This window comes from Hippopotamus amphibius, chromosome 10, assembly GCF_030028045.1.
Source record: "Hippopotamus amphibius kiboko isolate mHipAmp2 chromosome 10, mHipAmp2.hap2, whole genome shotgun sequence".
Lineage (NCBI taxonomy): Eukaryota > Metazoa > Chordata > Mammalia > Artiodactyla > Hippopotamidae > Hippopotamus > Hippopotamus amphibius.
Window position 1 is genome coordinate 6,053,747 of NC_080195.1, and position 20,908 is coordinate 6,074,654.

General features: G+C 36.5%; 1 protein-coding gene across 2 annotated transcripts in view; it reads left to right on the forward strand.

Moving 5' to 3' along the window:
• The window catches only part of WDR17 (WD repeat domain 17), a 65,548-nt gene that overhangs the window by 14,422 nt on the left and 30,218 nt on the right, over positions 1-20,908 (forward strand). For both annotated transcript variants that reach the window (XM_057697180.1, XM_057697181.1), the window contains exons 3-11: positions 1,205-1,388; positions 5,072-5,302; positions 9,591-9,842; positions 11,709-11,831; positions 12,569-12,753; positions 13,364-13,532; positions 16,070-16,161; positions 18,449-18,531; positions 19,998-20,084. In XM_057697180.1, the coding sequence (XP_057553163.1) occupies positions 1,205-1,388; positions 5,072-5,302; positions 9,591-9,842; positions 11,709-11,831; positions 12,569-12,753; positions 13,364-13,532; positions 16,070-16,161; positions 18,449-18,531; positions 19,998-20,084 (1,406 nt within the window). The remainder of the gene's footprint in view (positions 1-1,204; positions 1,389-5,071; positions 5,303-9,590; positions 9,843-11,708; positions 11,832-12,568; positions 12,754-13,363; positions 13,533-16,069; positions 16,162-18,448; positions 18,532-19,997; positions 20,085-20,908) is intronic.

Here is a 20,908-nt window from a genome sequence, read left to right on the forward strand (position 1 = left end):
CTGAATGGGAGAAAATATTTGCAAATCATATATATGATAAGGGATTAATATCCAAAATACACGCAGAACTCATACAACTCAATAGCAAAAAAGAAAAAACCCAAATGGACCAAGGACCTGAATAGACAGTTTTCCAAAGAAGGCATACAAATGGCCAACAGGTCCATGAAAAGGCAGTCAACTTCACTCATCATTAGGGGAAAACAAGTCAAAACCACAATGAGATATCACCTCACACCTGTTAGAATGGCTGTTATTAAAAAGAGAAGCAGTAACAAGTGTTGGTGAGGATGTGGGGAAAAGGGAACCCTTGTGCAGTCTTGGTGGGAATGTAAATTGGTGCAGGTACTCTGGAAAATAGTATGAAAGTTTCCCCAAAATTAAAAATGCAACTACCATATAATCCTGCAGTTCCACTTCTGAGTACGTATCCAAAGGAAACCAAAACAACAACTGGAAAAGATATATGTTCAGGTCCATGTTCATGACAGCATTGTTTACAGTAGCCAAGACATGGAGGCAACCTAAATGTTCATCAGTGGGTAAATGGATAGCGTTGTGGTGCACGTGCGCGTGCACACACACACACACACACACACAGTGGGATACTATTCAGCCATAAAAAAGGAGGAAATCTTGCCTTTTGTGACAACGTGGAGGGACCCTTAGGGAATTATACTAACTGAGATAAGTCAGGTAGAGAAAAACAAATACCAAATGATTCACTCTTATGTAGAATCTAAAACACAAAACAAAATAGCAAGCTCATAGATACAGAGAACAGGTCGGTGGCTGCCAGAGGTGGGGAGTGGGGGTTGACAAAATTTGGTGAAGGCGGTCAAAAGGTGCAAACTTCCAGTTATAAAACAAGGTGTTTTTCCCTCATAAATAGATAGAGCTATGCAAAAGATAATAAACCTCTGAATTATTATGCATATTTAAATGTACAACATTTATTTTTCCTTGTTTTTAAAATCAATGTTTAATTTCAATTCTCTCTTACTTTTTAAAAAATGATTTCTTTCAGGTAATTGAGTACATTTGAATTCACTTAAAAGTAGATCACGTCTTGAATTGTGTTCACATCTTATGATTAGGTGTATTAATTTTCATGTGTGTAGCTTTTTAAAAATAATGTAATGATTAATGGAAAGTGTATTACATAGAAAGAAGCACTGACATGTTTTATTTATGTATTTTTCAGTTGGATCACCGTTATGATGAATTCAAACTTCACGCAATTATGTCTGAACATAAAAAAACAATCACAGCTATCTCTTGGTGTCCACATCACCCTGATCTGTTTGCAAGTGGCAGTACCGATAATTTAGTGATCATTTGGAATGTTGCAGAACAAAAAGTCATTGCTAAGCTCGACAGTACAAAAGGTATATAACTGGGATTATATATAACTATAACTGGGATTTATTTCATTGAATAAAATATTTTTATTTCAGTAAGCAAAATATTTCACTTCAGTTAGCTCAGGTTTTAAAGTGGTGTTGCCAGGCTTTCTGATGGTAATCTACATAAGAAACACATTTCACATCATCACTCATTTTTGTGTGTGTGCATGTGTACAAAACCGAAACCGAATTTCATGAAATAATCAGACTTAGTACACTGATCCGTGAAAAAATGTAGTCAACACCAAACAACTTTATTAATATTTAAATGTAACATTAAAAATTCCAAAATAAATGTAAAAATAATAATTAGATACAATTTTCGCAGTGAGACAATTGGCCTTGCTTGAAACATACAAAGGCAGTATTACGTATGTAGTCACTGCTCTGCTGAGTTGATTTCTTTCCTGTACTTTTAGGTCACAGTAGGAAGTTCTGGTTCATGCAAATAGATCTTTGTGAATGGCATAATGTCATCACATTGTTTCTACCTAGCATCTTACCCTATCATGGTGATGAAGTTAAATCGTCACTTCTCTGTGTTAAATGTCATAGTAATTCAGTTCTCTTTTTGAGCACTCAGTGTAGCTCAGTTATCGATTATGGTTTCGAAAGCTACTGCTGGATATATTTTCCATATTCAACCTTTTCTCTAAAAAATACTAATTGTAACTTTGAGATAGAAACCTGAGATGTGACAATGTCACTGATTTTATTTTGTTCCAGGTTTCTTTATAATATTCTTTTTGGTAGGTAACAACAATATTGAGGATTCGTAGGCAATTGTATTTAAATCTTGCTTCCAGTATAACAGTAATGGTGCCTTTTGGAACCTTTGGATATCTTCAGCATAGATGGAGTATAGCTTTGTCCTTGTCCTTTCAAATTTAGGTCATTAGGAGTGCTGAAAATACCGGTAAAATACACCAATTTTGTTATGTACCTTTCGTCCTAAAAATATTTACCAAATATTTTCAGCTAGGAAAATGTGAATCTCCTTTCCAGGTTCGTATACCCCGCTTATTATTTTCACTTGCAACAATCAGTGAATTTCAGTATTAGTAAGTAGTTTGCTTCGATCTCTGAACAAAATCTTTTTAAAAGTCAGCTATTCAGTGACCCTCCATTAACGTCAAGTAACAGTCTTCCTTAAGGTTTTCAGTACCCCAATGAGAAAAAGCCAAATTACGTTAGGCACAAAGCTTTGTGGTTTATAAACGGCGATTGGCAGCCTCAATCAAGATCTCATGTTTTTCTGGTCATATCCATTTCTCCACCAATCACAGATCCTACAGGTGTTTCCAGTATTGTTTATACTGATCAACAGTGCACTTCCCCAATACTTTAAATCCAGCTTTGTGTGAGGTTAATTTTAAATTAAAATTCTTCCCATATTTTATGTGACATAAACGAAAAATGTTACAGTGTCATTGTGCTTATAAAGTTGCCATGCAAAATCTATGCTAGACTATAACTGCATAATAAGGTTTTGTAAATGTTATGCAGAAGACAGATTAGACAACATATTGTTGTATCATTACCTCGTCTGTCCGCTGATTTGTCATCGGGCACCACCCACCTCACATCCACTCACCGTGGAAGGGAAAGTTCTTCGTCCGCTGTGTGCCCCTTAGCTTCCTTTGCCACTGAATGTACAATTAAATGACTTCTCAGTGACATCTGTGGGATGAATAAATAATTTGCTAAGAGTTTTGATCAATTTTATGTATTTTTCCTCTTTCTGAAAATTTTCAAAGACTCAGTAAATTCCTCATGTTGTTTGCAAAGATCTTAATTTGAAGACTGAAAGCTTTGACATTTTATTTGCAAAAAAAATATGAATATTTGGGTCACTTTCATTTAAAATAACCCCCTTTGAAATGGCTTAGATTCCATTTTTTCTTTTCAGAATTCAGTTTAAGCAAAGTAGACGTTTGCACTGTCAAGTTTAAAAAAAATGAATACTAGAACTTCCACATCTGGAAGTTGCACTTGAACGTGAACGTGTCTCTGTATTTTTTTTTTTACTTCATCGTTCTTTTTTCTTAATAATAAAAGTCACCTAAAAGAAAATGAGTGTTACTTTGTTTAAATGTAAAATGTTAAAAAATTGTCACCAACTTGAAAAATGTCACACTTAATAATACACTTTCAGAAAAAAAAAAACTGTTAACATTGGATAATAATACTACCTGCCTATCTCAGGATATTCTTGGGAGAATTAAATGAGTGGATATTTGTAGAGCTCTTAGAATTGCTTGCACGTGACAAGCCAATATAGCACTGTTTTCTATCTTAACTACGTGATGTTGTTTCTGGTCACTTCTCTTCCTTGCTGTCCTGGAAACACACATTCTGAGAACCAGCATTCCGGTGGCTTCCTTCAAGTGTGCTGTGGTGGTTTGACCCATACAGCGTGTCTTATCCCTAATAGGGAAACTCTACCTCTGTTAATGTATCTGAAAGCCAAACAGCGTTTTTTTTTTGGCCTTATTTATGTACTCATTCATTCATTCAGTGAGTATTTATAGAGTTCCCATTGTATGTCAGGCCCTGAAATAGTTGCTGCCTCTTGGCACGTTGTAGACTGTTGATACAAATTGAATTTACTGTTAATGAACAACTTTCAACTCTGTGTCTTTGTGCATAGCATTTCCTCTTCCTGGGAAATACTTTTCATCCCATGTATTTAAACTCTGCTGCTCCTTCAGGTACAGTTCAAATCCAGTTTCTTTCCAGGGCAGTAGCCCAACAGTCACAAACCCTTCTACACATAAAAATCATTTGGAGAACCTTGTTAAAAATAGATTCCTGGGCCCTAACTCCACATGATCTGATATGCGCATTCAGTTTGATGATTCTGATTCTATGTTGGGAGATTCACAATCTGTCTCCTGAGTCATAAATTTACCATAACATTTACTTCATATATTATTTATTTGATCACAATAATAGGAGATTAACAATTAACTTTTGTATTTTAGTTTAAAAAGGATTCCTACGTACATTATTATTTTTTCTTGCCCTAACTTTTATGTGAAACAGGTGGTTAGCTATTTTTAGTCACGTCTGTTTTATAGATGAGGAAGCAGGTTTAGAGAGGTAAATAGACTTGTTTAGTTCATCTGAGGCAAAGCTAAGATGTAAATCTAAACTCCTGGTAAGACGTAGTTTGTAGCATTAACTTTGTTGTTATTAAATCCTTATAGTAGCTTTAAACTTTTCATACATTTAATCCTTCTCTCCCCAGTTTATATTTAAGGTCCTTTAAAGCAGGAATTGTACCCTACACTAGCTTGTATACCTAGAACACCTAAAGGAGGTCCTATACACAGAAACTTAGTAAGAATTTATTGCTTTAATATATAGTTTTCTGAAAGAAAGAACTCGATAAATTTCTTCAAGTAAGTGGAACATATGATCATATTAGCAGTTTTAAACCAGAAACCAGGTACTTTTTCATCGTAGAAATACTCTCCATATGTTCCCGTAGTCTTTAGGGATACTTTATAAATCAAATTCCTGAGTAGGAAGGTAATATTTTTTTAATATCGAACATAGTCTTGCATTCTAGTTGCTTTGGAAAGGTAGGATGCAAATAACGTTTCACGGTACGATCTTGTGCCACGTCTCTCTACTGTGTATCTGTATTTAATGTGTTCCAGGGACGCCTGCCTCTCTTAGCTGGTGCTGGAATGCAGATGATGCTGTGGCATTTGCTTCCCACAGAGGCCCACTGTTCATCTGGACCATCTCAGGACCAGAGAGCGGGGTGACCGTGCACAGAGAAGCCCATAGCTTCCTGTCCGATATCTGTGTATTCAGATGGCATACCCAGAAAAGGGGGAAAGTTGTCTTTGGTCATATTGATGGAAGTCTGTCAATTTTTCAACCAGGTAAGAATTGTATTAGTCAGGTCTCTTAAATTTTATTTTCCATAGCATATGTAATTTCTTATTTACACTGCATAGAAAGTTAACAGTATTTTCATTTTTAAATAATAGTTACCCAAATATTATCCAGCACTGTGCCAATTCCAAATAACCATTGGAAGTAAATCTTATCTGTAAGGCATTGCAGTACATTTAACTCAGCTGTGCAGATTTTACTTTGAGATAACTCCACTCAGGCATTTGTTCTGTATTTTTACTTTTTTAGTCAATTCTTTGATTCTGCACATTTACTAAGAAAATGGCTTGAATGAAAAAGGACCTAGGGCTGGATTATATAATAACTTACTAATACTACTCAAAAATATTTTCACACCTGCTTGTAAAGTACCATTCTGATGCCACAGCTCCTTAGCAGAATTTGAACCTGAGATAAAAAGGAACAGAACTCTTTGTAGCCCTATTAGTTAATTAACGTGGCTTAATGGAAAGGTCTGAGAAGTTCTTTTATGATTATTTTTAACATTTAAACAGTAATAAAATGTATAATTAAAAAAATTGAAAAATTATCTGAACAGTTCTCCACTCATAAGTAAGCACTGCTGACATTAGAAAAATGTGCTTTTAGCCATCTGGTGTCCCTGTTGGTGGATGTGACTCCTGGTTCACTAGATAGATGCTGTTTCAGGATTAGGATAACTACTTTCCCAAGATGCATTATATTCAATATATCTGAAATGAATAGAAGAAAGAAGAAGTTGCAGTTGAGCAAAAGAAACAGTGAACTTCCAAATAAAACTTTTCTTTCCTGAGGGAATGATCTTTTTAATATTAAAAAACAAAGGATATATAAATTATTGATCAAGTGGGGACATTTTATTTTAAATACGTTTTAAAGAAGATCTATTATTTACCTTTTTAAGAAAGGTGAGAATAATTGTCCATGTGCTTCTCTGCACCTCCCTCTGGGCTCCTTGTACACACCTCTTGGTGTACTGATTTAACACGGGGTCGGTGTCATCTGTTTTAGAGTCAAGTGGAGAGGGACCAGTTCTTTGCTTCACTAACATTTGTTGTCTCAGACGCCCTCACCCAGTCTGTTCCCCCCTCTGCACTGGGAGCAGATTCTGGTTATAGCTGGTCCCCGAGGCTCACAGTTAAGTGACGTACTTTGCTGACTTTATCTGTGCTGGTCAGGGGAATACCACCTCCTCTCCCTCCTTTACTCTTTATCCTCCTCAGTCCAGGGAGGTGATGTGGGGACAGTAAAGACGTGCCATGTGCCTCCTCCTCTTGCCCCTCTGCCCCCTGGGGTGCAGGTAGGGACAGGACACTCCCACGTGTCTCCATGGCTGGCCCACACACCGAGATTTCGTGGGGATCGTGAAATCTTGCATCTTGCGGAATCTGTGCTGCCTGAGCTCTGAGGATAATAGTGGGGGTGTGCTCTTATTCTGGCCCATGTTTCACTTTAGGTATTTTTCATATTTTGTGATTTGTCATTGTGGCAGTCTCCTTTTTCATTGACTAGGGCTTTGTTATTGTTACTGGGCATTTTTGAAGGTTTTAATCCATTAAGATATTGAAACATAGTATTACGTGTCTAAGCTATGAAACGCTGAGACGTTGTACTCTTATTTTGGCATAGAAAGGATGGGCAGGAATAACGCCTCCTCCACTTTTCTTTTTAGGTTTATGGCAGGGTAGAAAGTATAATATTTCAACAGTCTGGCTTGTGTGACTTCCAGAAGAGGCCACTGTTTTCCCATAACTCAACCATCTGGTTGTCAGACTAGTTTGTGCACCTGTGCCCGCGTCACCAAATGTTATTTTTCTGCATCCACCCTGTGTTAGCTTGATAGGGCTGCCCTAACAAAGTACCACAAGCCGGAAGGCTTAGAACAACAGAATTTTTTGTTATTATTGAGATAGAACTGACATACATCACTGCATGAGTTTAAGATGTACAGCATGATGGTTTGTTTACAAATATTGTGAAATGATTCCCATAATAAGCTTAGTGAGCATCCGTCATCTCATATAGATACAATAAAAGGAAAAAGAAAAAAAGACAAAAATAAATTTTTTCCTTGTGATGAGAACTCTTAGAATTTTTACCGTCTCACGATTCTAGAGGCTGAAAGTGAGAAATCAAGGTGTCTGGCAAGGCCCTCTGAAGGCACTAGAAAGGTTCTGTTCCAGGCTTTCTCTTAGCTTCTGGTGGTTCCTTAGCTTGTGACAGCATAACGCCAGTCTCCCCAGGGTGTTTCATCTGTGTACCTGTGTGTGTCTGTGTCCAAATGTCCCCTTTTTATAAGGACACAGTTATAGTGCTTTAGGGTCCACCCTAATGACCTCATCTTAACTTGGTCATCTGCAAATACCTATTTCCAAATAAAGTCACATCACAGATGCTGGGCGTTAGGCCTTCAGCATCTTTTGGGGACACAATCCAACCCATAACAACCCAATGCAGACTTCTCAACCTCGTTTTTCTGTAAGGTTTTCAGCACTTAATGTGCACAAACGTTAGTAAATCCTGCTATGTATTTTCCTTACATTTACAAGAGCTATTGGGTCATGAAGGAAACACTACTTTCAAATTCTGATACTACATTCTAAATTGCGGGTTGGAAACTTTGAGACAGTTAGCATTCATACCGGTACTGTTATGTTTGTACTTTTCCTGAGGAGTAGTCACTCTTGCCTTCTTAATGACTTATTGGGACCACAGATGGTTCTATTTCCATGCAACTAGATGAAATTTCTGTCCTCTGGGCTCTTGCAGGAGACTAAGACCTCAAGCTCTCTGCTGTCCTGTCTCTTCCCTCTTGGAAAAAATAATAAATATGCGTGGAGGACTGCCCACAGTAATGCAGTACATCCATCGTTTTGAAGCAGTGATTGTTAAACTGTGCTTATTATGTTTGTGTATTTATGTGTGTTTTGGGTGGGGGTGGGGATGGGTAGTCTTGGTAGGTGATTCAAGCTTTCTGCTCCCTTTCAATATGAAAAGCACCACTTTCTTCTGTATTCTGTATTGGATCTCATGTGAAAATGCTTGTATGAACAGGGGATTCCAGGGCCAAAAAAGTTGGAAAATTACTGCTTTGGCTATTTTGAGTTATAGACAAAGCCAGATCATTAGAAAACCCTTTTTTAAAATCTTCATAATAGAAATGTTTTAATTAAATTGACTTTGGTATTATTCCAGGGATATGCATTAATCAAATTACATTGCTTCATTTTAGCAATGTTGTTGATGACATTGTGCCTGTGTAATACTGCTTTTATAATCCCATATATTGAAAAACTGTATGTAATGATGTAATGATGACATTGCAGGAAGAGCTATGGTATCTTTCAATTGCCTTATTTTTAAAATAAACGCTTCTTTTAAAATTTACAATACTTAGGAATAATTGGTACTTCTGTTAAGCTTGTAACCTCTAAACTTAGTTGTTTCACTGCCTTTCTTTTGCGAAAGAGAGGACTCTTTAATTGGAGTCCCCATTGGTCCTTCAGCAAAAGCCTTTTTTCCCTGTATCACCAGCGTGTATATGATTTGGAAGAAATAAGAGGATTGTTTGCTAATCCTTTTCTTCACTTAATTTTGCTTGTTTCATCTCCCTGTTTTTCTGGCTGCCTATTTGTTCTGGTAGCCAGGAGTGAATTGTGATATGACAAATAATAGGCTGAATGAGGACAGATGACAGTTAATATTGGTAGGCTGTTTATCATATGCCTCATTGTTCTAAGCACTTCAAGCAACTAAGTCTTTACTCTTTAAAACAAACAAACAAACAAAAAACTGGTGCTGTTATATTTTCCACTATAAAATTAAAAACCAAGCACACAGAGGTTAAGTATCTTGGGACTGGGATCTGGACCCAGGCAGGCCTCCAAAGTCTGTGCTTTTCCTCAGAACGCGATGTTCTTCCCTTCAGTAAGCACCGCCCTATCCCTCCACTGCTCAGTGAAATTGTAGTTGCTGACAAGATCACGTGTATTATTTCTCTACGTCTTTTTCTTACAGCTTTTCAGTAACAAGTAGAAAAACACACAGGGTACTGAGGATTGCCAAAGCAAAGCAGTTCAGTCTGACTTTCACCCTTAGGACAAACTAATTCCCCGGCCTTCACATGTCAGTTATGACTTCTGCATAGAAGTGCCAGGCTTGTATTCCCAGGGCTCTCAGAGATCAGTGGTATGTGAGGAGAAAGTTCATATGATCTCAATTATTAATCTTACTCTGTAAATTTTGTTTAAAATCATGCTCTTTCCATTTTAATAGGTAGTAAAAGTCAGAAACATGTTCTGAGACCTGAATCTCTTGAAGGGACTGATGAAGAGGATCCCATTACAGCCCTGGAATGGGACCCACTGTCCACTGATTACCTCCTCGTGGCTAATTTGCATCATGGAATTCGCCTAGTAGATTCGGAATCACTTTGTTGCATAACGACCTTTCATTTTCCCAGTGCAGCAGCTTCTGTGCAATGCTTGGCCTGGGTTCCCAGTGCTCCTGGAATGTTTATAACGGGAGGTAATTTTACCCTATTCCCCAGAGGTTTAAATATATGTATATTCTTTAACTGAGTCAGGGAAATTGTGCTCTTTTATTGGTTAATTTTGTGTGAAACTTAATATCGCAAACATTATCATTTATTGTAGTAAGTACCTAGTTTACTTTTACTTGTACAGTGTGTCATTAACACAATGACAAATAAAAATGAAAAGAAGGCCCAGTTTCCCAGGTTTCTGGTGAAATTGGAGTATGTTATGTATGTACACACATGGTGCATGTCTGTGTTTGTGTTTATACAAAGACAAAGACAGTTCAGTTTCAGCCATGGTAGGGTGATAGGAAAAAAACTGGCTAGAAAAGCAATTTATCTGGATGAGGGGTCTGTTAGCCTCACTGATAGTTTTGACAGTCATAGTTTCCTAATCATAGGAGAATTAGCAAAGCTAAGAAGTGATGAAGAGTGTAAGATGAGGAATTTAAAGTAGTAATTAGAAATTAAATGACTCTACTCTTACCATTTACTTAGGTTCAGAGAGAGAGGTCTCTGAAGAGACAGAGCACTTTCAGCTACTGTATAAATACTCCCCATATTTGCTAAGTGTAAAATAAAAGACAAAGAGTCTTTATGCTTTCAACATTTTTTAAAGGAGTCTTTACTTCTTTAAGCACTTAAACTACGCGTGGAAGTAGATGGATTCTTATTTCTATATCTCCATTGCCTTTAATTTCACAGGACATAATTAATGATAGACATGGGAATTTTTATGTATCTATTTTTATTATTATTATCATTGAGATGAAATTCATGTACCGTAAAGCTCACCATACAGGGTCATGGTTTCTGTGTTCACAAAATTGTGTAACCATTAGCATCATATATTTCCTCGTACCCCTAATAAACCCCATACCCATCAGCAGTCCCTCTCCATTACCCCTCCACAGCCCCTAGTCACATGTGTGTGTACATAAACCACTAATCTGCTTTCTGTCTGGGTGGTTCTGCCTGTGCTGGACATTTCATAGAAATGGAATCATTCGTTATGTGGCCTCTTATGTCTGGCTTCTCTGACTTGACATAGAGTTGTCAAGGTTCATCCTCGATGTAGCGTGAGTGAGTACTTCATTCCTTTCTATGGATGGATAACTTTCCAGTGTATGGGTACGCCAGGTTTTGCTTATCCATTTATCAGCTGATAGACATGTCGTTTGTTTCCACTTTGTGCTATTACAAATATGCTGCTGTGAACATTTGTGTGAGGCGCTATGTGTGAGGCGCTATGTGGACGTATGTCTGTAATTGGGTTGGGTGTATGTGTGGGAGTGCAGTTGTTGGGGTCGTATGGTAACTCTGTGTTTAGTCATCTGAGGACTGCCAGACTATTTCCAAAGTAGCTTCTTAAGATGGGATTTGGGGAAGGAGGGGGCTTTCTGATTAGTCTTCAGGTATATCGGGCAGTCTGGCTGCAAGTGAGCAAGGAAGCAGTTTACGAACATTTCAAAAGAGGAAGGATTGTTTCATGGCGGGGTTGGAAAGTTTTCTGTGGCTGGTTTTTCTAGAGCAAGTGTGTCACTGGGGTGCTCTTTTGTGATCAAATTGTCATAATGATCTTTGTGGGGGCGGAGGGGGCGGGGGAACTGCCAAAGCAGGCAGTCTGTCACCCTAGAAAGGGATTTGAAACAGAAAAAAAAGGCAGAACATGCCGAAAATTTAAAGGGTGAATAGCATTTCAGCTGTTTCCTTGTGTTATTATACTGTGTTACTGTGTGAGAATAAGTGGTGCTAAAACTCTGGCAAGTTGAAATTTCATTATTACTTTTATATCTGGGCATTTTATGTTTCAAATAAAATGTGTTGATATCATGCTTTTTTGTTGATCTGACTAGATTCTCAAGTGGGTGTTCTGCGCATTTGGAATGTTTCTAGAACAACACCTGTCGATAATTTTAAACTAAAGAAAACAGGGTTTCACTGCTTACATGTACTTAATTCTCCTCCAAGGAAGAAATGTAAGTAAAATATCAAAATTTGATATTCTAAAATACTGTATTTGCTGCTATCCAATACAATGAGTGATATAAAGATATAAACATCAAATACTGTGTGCTACTGAAAAGCAAATTTTTAAAAATAGCCTTTGACAATATATGTGCTGAAGATACCATCAAATCCACACAATGTCTAATGTTAAGTTGAAAATATTTAGAGCAAAGTTACATTAAAAATGCTATTAAATGAGAATATTAAGATAATCTCAAATTATCTACATGGGGAAAATGAAACAATAATAAGAAATACCAAGAGTGATAGGATTAAATAAAATTAGTCTGAACTAGGCAGCTTTATCTTTTAAACATGGTTCTTATAATCTGTATGGTTTATTAAAAAGTTAAAATAACCTAAATATTGGAAATATAGGATCTAGAATATATATTCCATGTTTGAATATATTACATGTTTGTCACTGGATTAGTAGTTAGTATTATAGATGTTTTATATCTTCTTCATTTTTTACTTTTGTGTTTTTTTCTAATTACCTGTTGTTACTTCTATAATTAAGAAAAAATTGTTATTTTAAGTACTCCTGTGGCAGCAAATCTGATCATTGCTTAAGAGTTTACTGATATAAATTGTGGATAAAAGAAAATAAAGGAGCATCTTTATAAATTAAGTCCTGTGGTTTCATTCCAGCATATGGGAAGCTACTGGCATAAATGTTTACTTGTTTATTTTTTTTCTTTTCTAGTTTCAATCCAGTCCCCAACCAAAAATCATTATACATCCTCAACGAGTGAAGCAGTCCCACCCCCAACTCTGACCCAGAATCAAGCATTTTCTCTTCCTCCTGGTCATGCAGTGTGCTGTTTCCTGGATGGTGGAGTTGGACTTTATGATATGGGAGCCAGGAAGTGGGATTTTCTTAGGGACTTGGTATGTCTGTGGTCGTTCTTTCTTTTATACACTGTACTTATTTTGTGTATAAAATAATGTTTACTTTTACTTATGTATTATTGGTAATATTGTTCTAAAATTATTTTCATAGAGAATCATATATTAGGACTTTATCTTGGTTGACTGAAACATTTTAGAAGAATATATAGAACTATTAAAATATTTAATTATAAACATGTAAACATTCTAAACTTCTTTAAATATTAATGTCTGCTTAGCTTATCAGGATTACTCTGCATTTGGTAGTGTTCCTATTATTGTCTGGGCCACTTTACTCCTTTGTATAGTACTGGAAAATCACAGTTATACTATATTTTGGAATCAAAATGAGAAGTAGAATGTTCTTTGAGGAAGGAGAAGTCCACCTGTACCAGTTACTCTGAGCTTTCTTGTTCTCATTCATGAAATGAGCAACGTTGGATTAAGTGTTTTCTAAGATTTATTTCTATTATCGAGTCATCATAATTCTATGAGTCTATGAACTTCCGTTCTTATGATCATTAAGTCCTGCATGAAATAGAACGCAGCCCTGCTGAGGACTCACGTTTGCTCTGGTTTTGTTCTATGCTTTTTTATGCTGCACTCCTAGGGTCATGTGGAAACTATCTTTGACTGCAAATTCAAACCTGACGACCCCAATCTTTTAGCAACAGCTTCATTTGACGGCACGATAAAAGTCTGGGATATAAACACATGGACAGCAGTGTACACTTCCCCAGGGAATGAAGGGGTTATTTATTCTCTTTCATGGGCTCCAGGTAAGAAGTATTTTATTAAAATCAGGAATACAATTAAATGATGTTCCTGACTTTTATTTTCATTTGCATTATCTTCTTCTTCTCAGTGCCATCTTGCTCCAAATGATGGTGGAGGCAAACTAGTACCAACATATTTGTTGGTGCGGTTTCTGTGGGTTTGAGAAAAGAGTACCTGCACAAGCACTTTGGTTTCTGGGCCCTTCTGTGTGACATAGTCAGGATGATACTGGCCCATCTATTTTTAGCTGCATTTGCACAGCTCTGCCTACAAAGCTGTAGTGTATCGTACATTATAGAAGTTTTCCTTAAAATTTTCATGTCCATCAAATTGTGAAAATCAAATATGTATTTTCTAAAAATTGTAAGACCTATTTTTCTCTGATACGTCTGTTTTGTGAATATGAATGATTATATATCATCACAGTTTAATTGTGAGCATGTGATTCTATATAAACACTTTTGTAATATTGAAGAGCTTTTGCGCTGTAAGAGGATCTTTTCTTTGATCTCAGAATGATGCTACCTTTATACCTTCCCGAACATAAGAAAGAGAAGAGATGTCCTATGAAACCTCTGACACTTTCTTCCAAAACATTGTTTCCCTATAATACATAACTTTACACACCTAAAATGAACTTTTCACTTTATAAAGTATGTAGAATGCTTTATTTACGTGTCCAAATACTAGCATATTCACTTAAAACCCGCTCATGAGCGGTGTGTAGCTTAGTTTTTAACTCATCTGCTCACGCACCGAGACGTTTAGCCCCGAATGTACGGGCTGTCGGGTTTTGATGTCTTCAGAGAATCTGGGACTCTCTTGGAACTCTATGCGTAATTTATAGCATATGTGTGCATGTTCCTGTATCTGTCAAAGATCATATCAATCACATGTTCAGAGAGGCCCGTGACGCAGAAAAGGTACAGAACCACTGTTTTATGTATCCCTCGTCTCCTGCCATGAGGAGAAGGTCTAGAAAAGGTTTTACTTCCACGTCTTAATGACAGTGGCTGTTCTTTTAAGCAGCACATACTTAGTGCCATTAGAGATCCAAGACGTATTGGAAAAAAAATGTTACTTCACTAATGAAGAAGTAAGGAACAAACACAACCAATTAGCACTCTTATCTGCTCCCTTTTTTTACCTCCATCTTTATTTTAGTTTTGATTGTGAGACGCAGCATTTAGTAAAGAGGATCTGAGGTCTGAGAGGTTGAGTAGCTTACCCAAGATTGTATACATAGGGAGTAGTAGTGGAATAAAGATCTGAACCCTTGTCAGTTTGACTTTAAGCCTGTGCTCTCAGGCACTGCAGTTTGCGCCTTCACAGCAGGGCCTGCTGGGTTGAGATACAGGAATTGGGCCGCCAGTGCAGTAACACTGCAGCAGCAATTAGCTGAGCATCCTTCCTTCTACAAAACGTGTTCAAGTCTCAAACCTAAAACTTGAATAGAAGTTGTGACTGTAAAAACCATTATTTCAAATCATAACACAGAAGGCCCAGTCTTACTTAAAGCTTTAAAGCTCTCTACATTGAGAATTTGCCTCAAGAAAGTAAAAATGTTGGAAAATGGAAATTCTGTCATGTTTTGCAATGTGATTACTGATGAATCACTATTGTTAGGTAAGTGTGGATGAAATTTAAAAGATTGACACTGGATGGAAGTAGAGTAGGATATAGATGATTGCAAAATTTCCTCTGTTTTTAGGGTAGATATCACAGGAAAATTTTTAGAAGTGCAAATAAATATGGAAACATTTCCCCAATAATTTTAGAGCTCCCAAAGTGTAGCTGAATGAAAATCCTAGAAAAAAAATGGTGAGGACATTTTTTTTTAGTATTTATAGTCACTTATCACAAAATAATTCCTCCATAGTTTTACTTCTAGGCAGCAGATAACAGCTATTTCTTTCTTCTAATGGAGCAAACCTCTTCTTTGACTGCCTTGCAAAAACTTCAAGACCATCTACTAACTTAGCAGCAGTTTGATTTTCACAGATTCTTTTAACTTCTTAAAAACAAAGAGCATTGTTTATGTTTTTGGTGGAGAAAATGAATTTTTCATGTGTCCTGCTTACAGAAATAGTTTCCTAACCATTAAAAAAAATTACGAGGTGGTCAGAAAAATGTAAATACTGACTGGATATGTAATAATATTGAGGAACTTTTGATGAATTTTCTATTTGTGACTGTAGTAGTTTGGTCATGTTAATAAAAGAGTTCCTGTATTTTAGATATCTATCCTCAAGTCTTTATTGATGAAAGAATACAATGTTAGAGATTTGCTCCAAAGAAATCCAGTAGGGGGCTATAGACAAAATTAGATTGACTGTATTTTGATAATTGTTGAAATTGTATGATGGATTCATGCACTATGCTGTTCTTTCTATATTTGCATACCTTTGGTAATTTTTATTGTTTAAAAAAAGAACCATTGTGCAAACTCAAGTCTTACTTTTTCAAAAACTACATTTTTGAAAAGAATTACGTGTGTGGCAGACATTTCATATAATGTCTTAACAAATTGTTTCCTAAGGTGATTTAAATTGTATTGCTGGAGCAACTTCTCGAAATGGTGCTTTTATTTGGGATATTAAAAAGGGCAAAATGGTACAACGATTTAATGAGGTAAGGTGTATTTATTGCTAGCTGAATAACATAATGTCTTATATGGCTTCATGCTTTTTAAATTCTTTCCTCTCTTAATTTAATAGTTGGTCACCAAGTGGCATTGTATTCTCTTAATTAGAAAAAATTCCAAGAGAACATGCACATGCTAAAATGAATTCTGAAAAATGTAGCTGAGTCTAAGATATAAAAATTCACCTCAGGTTGCATTAGAGGTTCAAAGGAATTTTGAGTCATCTTCCACAAAATTGTCTAGGCAAATATTCAAAAGCTGGAAGGAGACTAAACTGGGAACAAGTCCCAAATTACAGTCCCAGTTTTGTTGCTGATTGGCTCTTGGCATAGAGAGGATAATTTTATTGCCTTGAACCTGCTCATTCACTTAGAAGATGGTGAAGTTGGATTATATAATTTCTTAGGCTACCTTCCAGGTCTCAAATTCCATTTCTCCATGACAAGTTCTAAAAACTCCCGTTTCTGTTTGTAGTGTCACAGATTGTACTTTTCCTTCTGCTTGGAGTTAGAATGTCATCTCATATTTTCCTGAGTTTGGTTAATATTTTGAAAACACATATGATCTCGTTACAGTATGTTAGCTGTGAATCGAGGGAAATGTGAACAGGATCTAGGATTGTCTCTCTCGTGAAATTTCATTCATTTCAAATGATTACTGCTGAAGTTTATGAAACATATAACTTATTAGATAATTATTCATATATCAAGGCCTTAAAACCATTTATACAAAAGATTGTTCTCTCTCTGGAAATCAAGTAGCCTTGATCTCTGGGGGTTACTGAAGTTATGTGACAAATGTAGGGCATTAGGGAAACTTCACCTGCCACCAGTGCGCAGTTCTGCTCTCAAAAGAGGAAACTTTGGCAAAGGACTATCGTTACATCCTTCCCTTTCTCTACTTAACAACAGTCCTCTCAGTTCTGCATTCCCCCAGCCCGCCCTCTGCCATCTGCCCTCTGTCCTCCCATCACCAGAATGACACGTATCCCCAAATAACTAGGGATATAAGAAAAGAAGATGAACCTGAAAAAGAAACTTTTGACTCAATTCAAGACTCTTATCCTTGGATGTTAGATCTTTTGACTTCTTCCAGCATCTTGGTGTCTTGTGACCTGAGCATCTTCCCATTAGCACTAGGCAGCCCCCGCCGGACTCCAGCAGCCCAGCCGCGAGCCTCAGGGGCATCTCTTACGTCCATTCATGTCTTTCCCAGCGTCCAATAGCGTAGTTAAGGCCGATACCAAAATTGCTTACATCTGCGATAATAAATGTGGGAAAAATTAACAGTGCTGGCTTTAATTAAGATACATACGCCTCACAAGATGAAATGCAGGACGTGAGGGAGTCGTAAGTGCCCCGTTCACGGGATGATCAGTGATGGAGGACCTCCCCGCCTTCAACTCATGAGCATAGAGACCACCTCCACTCTCGTGTCCATCTTTGTAAATCTACCCACCTTGACCCCCAGAAAGGTAAAAATAGCAAACTGAAGACAACCTTAGTAAAACAGCCTTAAGGCTCTGGATAAAAAGTCACTTTAGCCTTCCCTTAACAGCAGCCACAATTTAAGTGCTATATAAAACCAAAATGTTTTAAACAAAATTTGGAAATGGATTGGTGGCAGCCTTTATTCACCCATTACCTAATTGATGAATGACATTCCTATGTATGAAATATATTCTTTGTGTTTTCAAAAATTCTCATCATACCAGCTGTGGCTATGTTCCTTTACCCTTTCCCAATTCAAGAATACAGATAAAAATAGAGAACAGGTAAATATAGAGTGATTTGGTATAATAATCACCTTCCTTCTATTCTCCTTTGTTTTATAAAAATAAAATTTTGAAGTTTAGAAGACAATCAATGATAACAATTGCTTGCAGCATCTCTTATACTGTAGTTTTAATAGCACTGGGTTAGAAAGCAGACAGATAACTATCTTCATCTCCAGACAGGCTTTTACAGAAAAAGGCATTAAGCAGAGCTTAATTCTATAGCTGGCTGAGGAAGCAGATTCTGGGTCTTTACAGAATGTCCACAAAAAGGAAGTAGAGTCACCCAATTTATGTCTTAAAACAATGGTTTTGTTTCTGAAATGTGACAGCTTTACACATTCTTAAAGTATGTATTCAGCTTTCAGCTGTTGATGGTAATGTCTCTGTAGCATCATCTAGAGCAAGTTCCTAATAGAAAAGTAATATTAGAAGTAAGTAAATAAGAGAAAAAAGGGGTGAATTATTTCTTATTGATAGGGATTTTGCATTTTTTGAAGCACGGAAAACATGGAATCTTCTGCATTGCCTGGAGTCATAAAGATTCCAAAAGAATAGCAACCTGCAGTGGTGATGGTTACTGGTAAGTACTACGTGTGAAATTACACTGTTTATAAAAGATGCATTTGACAATATCAATTGTATTATGTTAGCACATACATTAAAATATTTGATGAGATTCCATTTATACAGCTGTACCAACTATCACAAGTATTATTTATAAGCCCATACAGGCACATGCTATACTGGTATGATATATCAGTAATAAGTAACAAAACAATGATATTTAATGGTCATGCCTGTGCGAAATGCCTATTTTTAGAATCTAACTTCTCTGACCCCGTGTTTCAGAAATATGTACTTTCCCAATTCTGTTGAGCCCCAGGAAGAAGTAGGTTTCCAAGAAATATGTGTAAGGGGAGAATTGCCTTTGAGTTAAAAAAAAAAATGTTTTTAATTTGATGGCGCTACCGTAAAGCTAGAGGTATTGTCATCTTTGACAGGTAGTAGAGGCACTTATGGTGGTTGAAAAGTTAGTAAAGTTTATCTCCTCTTAGGTTTTGCTGTCCCTCACCCAAGCTTCTCATCCTCACTTTTTAATTTTAGTGGAAAATACAGTAGTTATGGAAACTAAAGATCTTTACCAGGAAATTAAGATTTTCAGAAACAACAGCATGAGCGATTTTTTTCCCTTGAAAGTGACTCTGCTAATTAATGCATACCAAAATGCAGAAGATGTGCCTGAGAGTTTTTGATTAGATGACACATAATTAGCTTTACCGTGTGTTTTCAGGGCATTACTTATTTGATAAATACCACAGTCAATGATGAAACATTTGTAAGTGTGGGTCACCACCATTCCCCAGTAGCCTCAAAAGTTTCAGTGGGCCTAGTGATGTTTTAAAAGGGTCTTTTCCAAAGACGTTTAAAACTTTGCAATACATTAATTTATATACAGTTTTGTGTCCCTAATGGAATCAATAGCCCTTATATTATGGTAATAATGTAGAAGATATTAGAGCTTCCTTTATTTGTGCAGTGAAAGTATACAGGATTTGTTTTGGGAGGAGGGGTTCTCTGGATTTCTAGTTATATCACTTAAAATATGCCATGAAAATGTGCTAACGTATACGTCTTGGACTTGCTGTTAATAGTGCATACAACCAACACCATAAATGAGTTGTTTTAAACATACATTTTGAACTGTTAAATTTTGAAGCTGAAAATCTAATGCATAGGTTTTAACATACGTGTATTAAATTGTGTATTTCCTCAATTAAAAATATAAGAAATAGTTTCTAAATAAAAATGTATCTCCTTTAAATTGGTTTCTATGGGTTATCGTAATTAATATTATGTGGTGGAAATATATGTACTCATAATTGGTAATATCATTTACACGGTACTTTTAAATGTTACCCATGCTTTGCAGACAAGGTCTCTATCCTAAAACACTTTTGTTCGAATTATACACTTCTGGCTTTCTTCCCTTGAATGATGTATTTAGAATACTGTCATTTTCTATTAACGTGTTATACTTAATTTCAGTATTATTCGAACAGTTGATGGTAAAGTACTGCACAAATACAAGCATCCAGCCACAGTGTTTGGTTGTGATTGGAGCCAAAACAACAAGTAAGTATCTTTTCCTGAAATAAGTAATAATTACATTTCAGAGATTTTGAGTAGCCGTAAAGTTTAATGTTATTTCCATAGGTAATATTCATGACTCTTTTTAGGTAACATCCCCCTTGCTTAGCCTTGTAATTGCATGTGTAACTGTCTGGTTTTATGCCTTGAGGCTTTTATATGATCTAGAAATACTGATTTCCTGCTTTCAAACTACCTCCTGCTGCTTTAGGGAAAAGCATACAAAACTATTGAAATCTGTGTGTGGCTTCTGAGAAAGCCCTTTTAGGAATCCACGCAATGGTATTGTTCCCCGTGACTTTCCATTGCCTCCACCTCAGGCTAAAGCCTCGACGTCAGGCGATTTCCCGAGACGTGGAACTTAGAGTGGTTTTGAAAGGTCAGCCTGGCATTTGCCATGTAAAGATCAGCTTAGATTTAAAAGTTAGTCCAAGTCAAACCTCCACTAAAATTGATCCTTTAAGTCACTGCACTTCCAAGAATCTTGTGTTTCAAACCTCTCTTTGATGAGATATAAATTATATTTAAAATTCAGACTTTCTTTAAATGTGTGAAAACAATGTGAATTATGCTTTTCCATATTACAGGCATAAAATATAGATATTAAACTATTAAAATCTCATTACACTGTGTTCTGAGTCAAATCACATAATATACAAAACGATGGATCTATGCATTTCTGCCAGGAAGTATAGAAGGATTTCTAACGCAGGGTTAGAGGTGCTAAAATGAGCTCATGACCAGCTCCTTGCAGACCTTACCATCTCTCAATTTTCACTTCCAGTCAGCCGTCAATTCCTGTCATATCT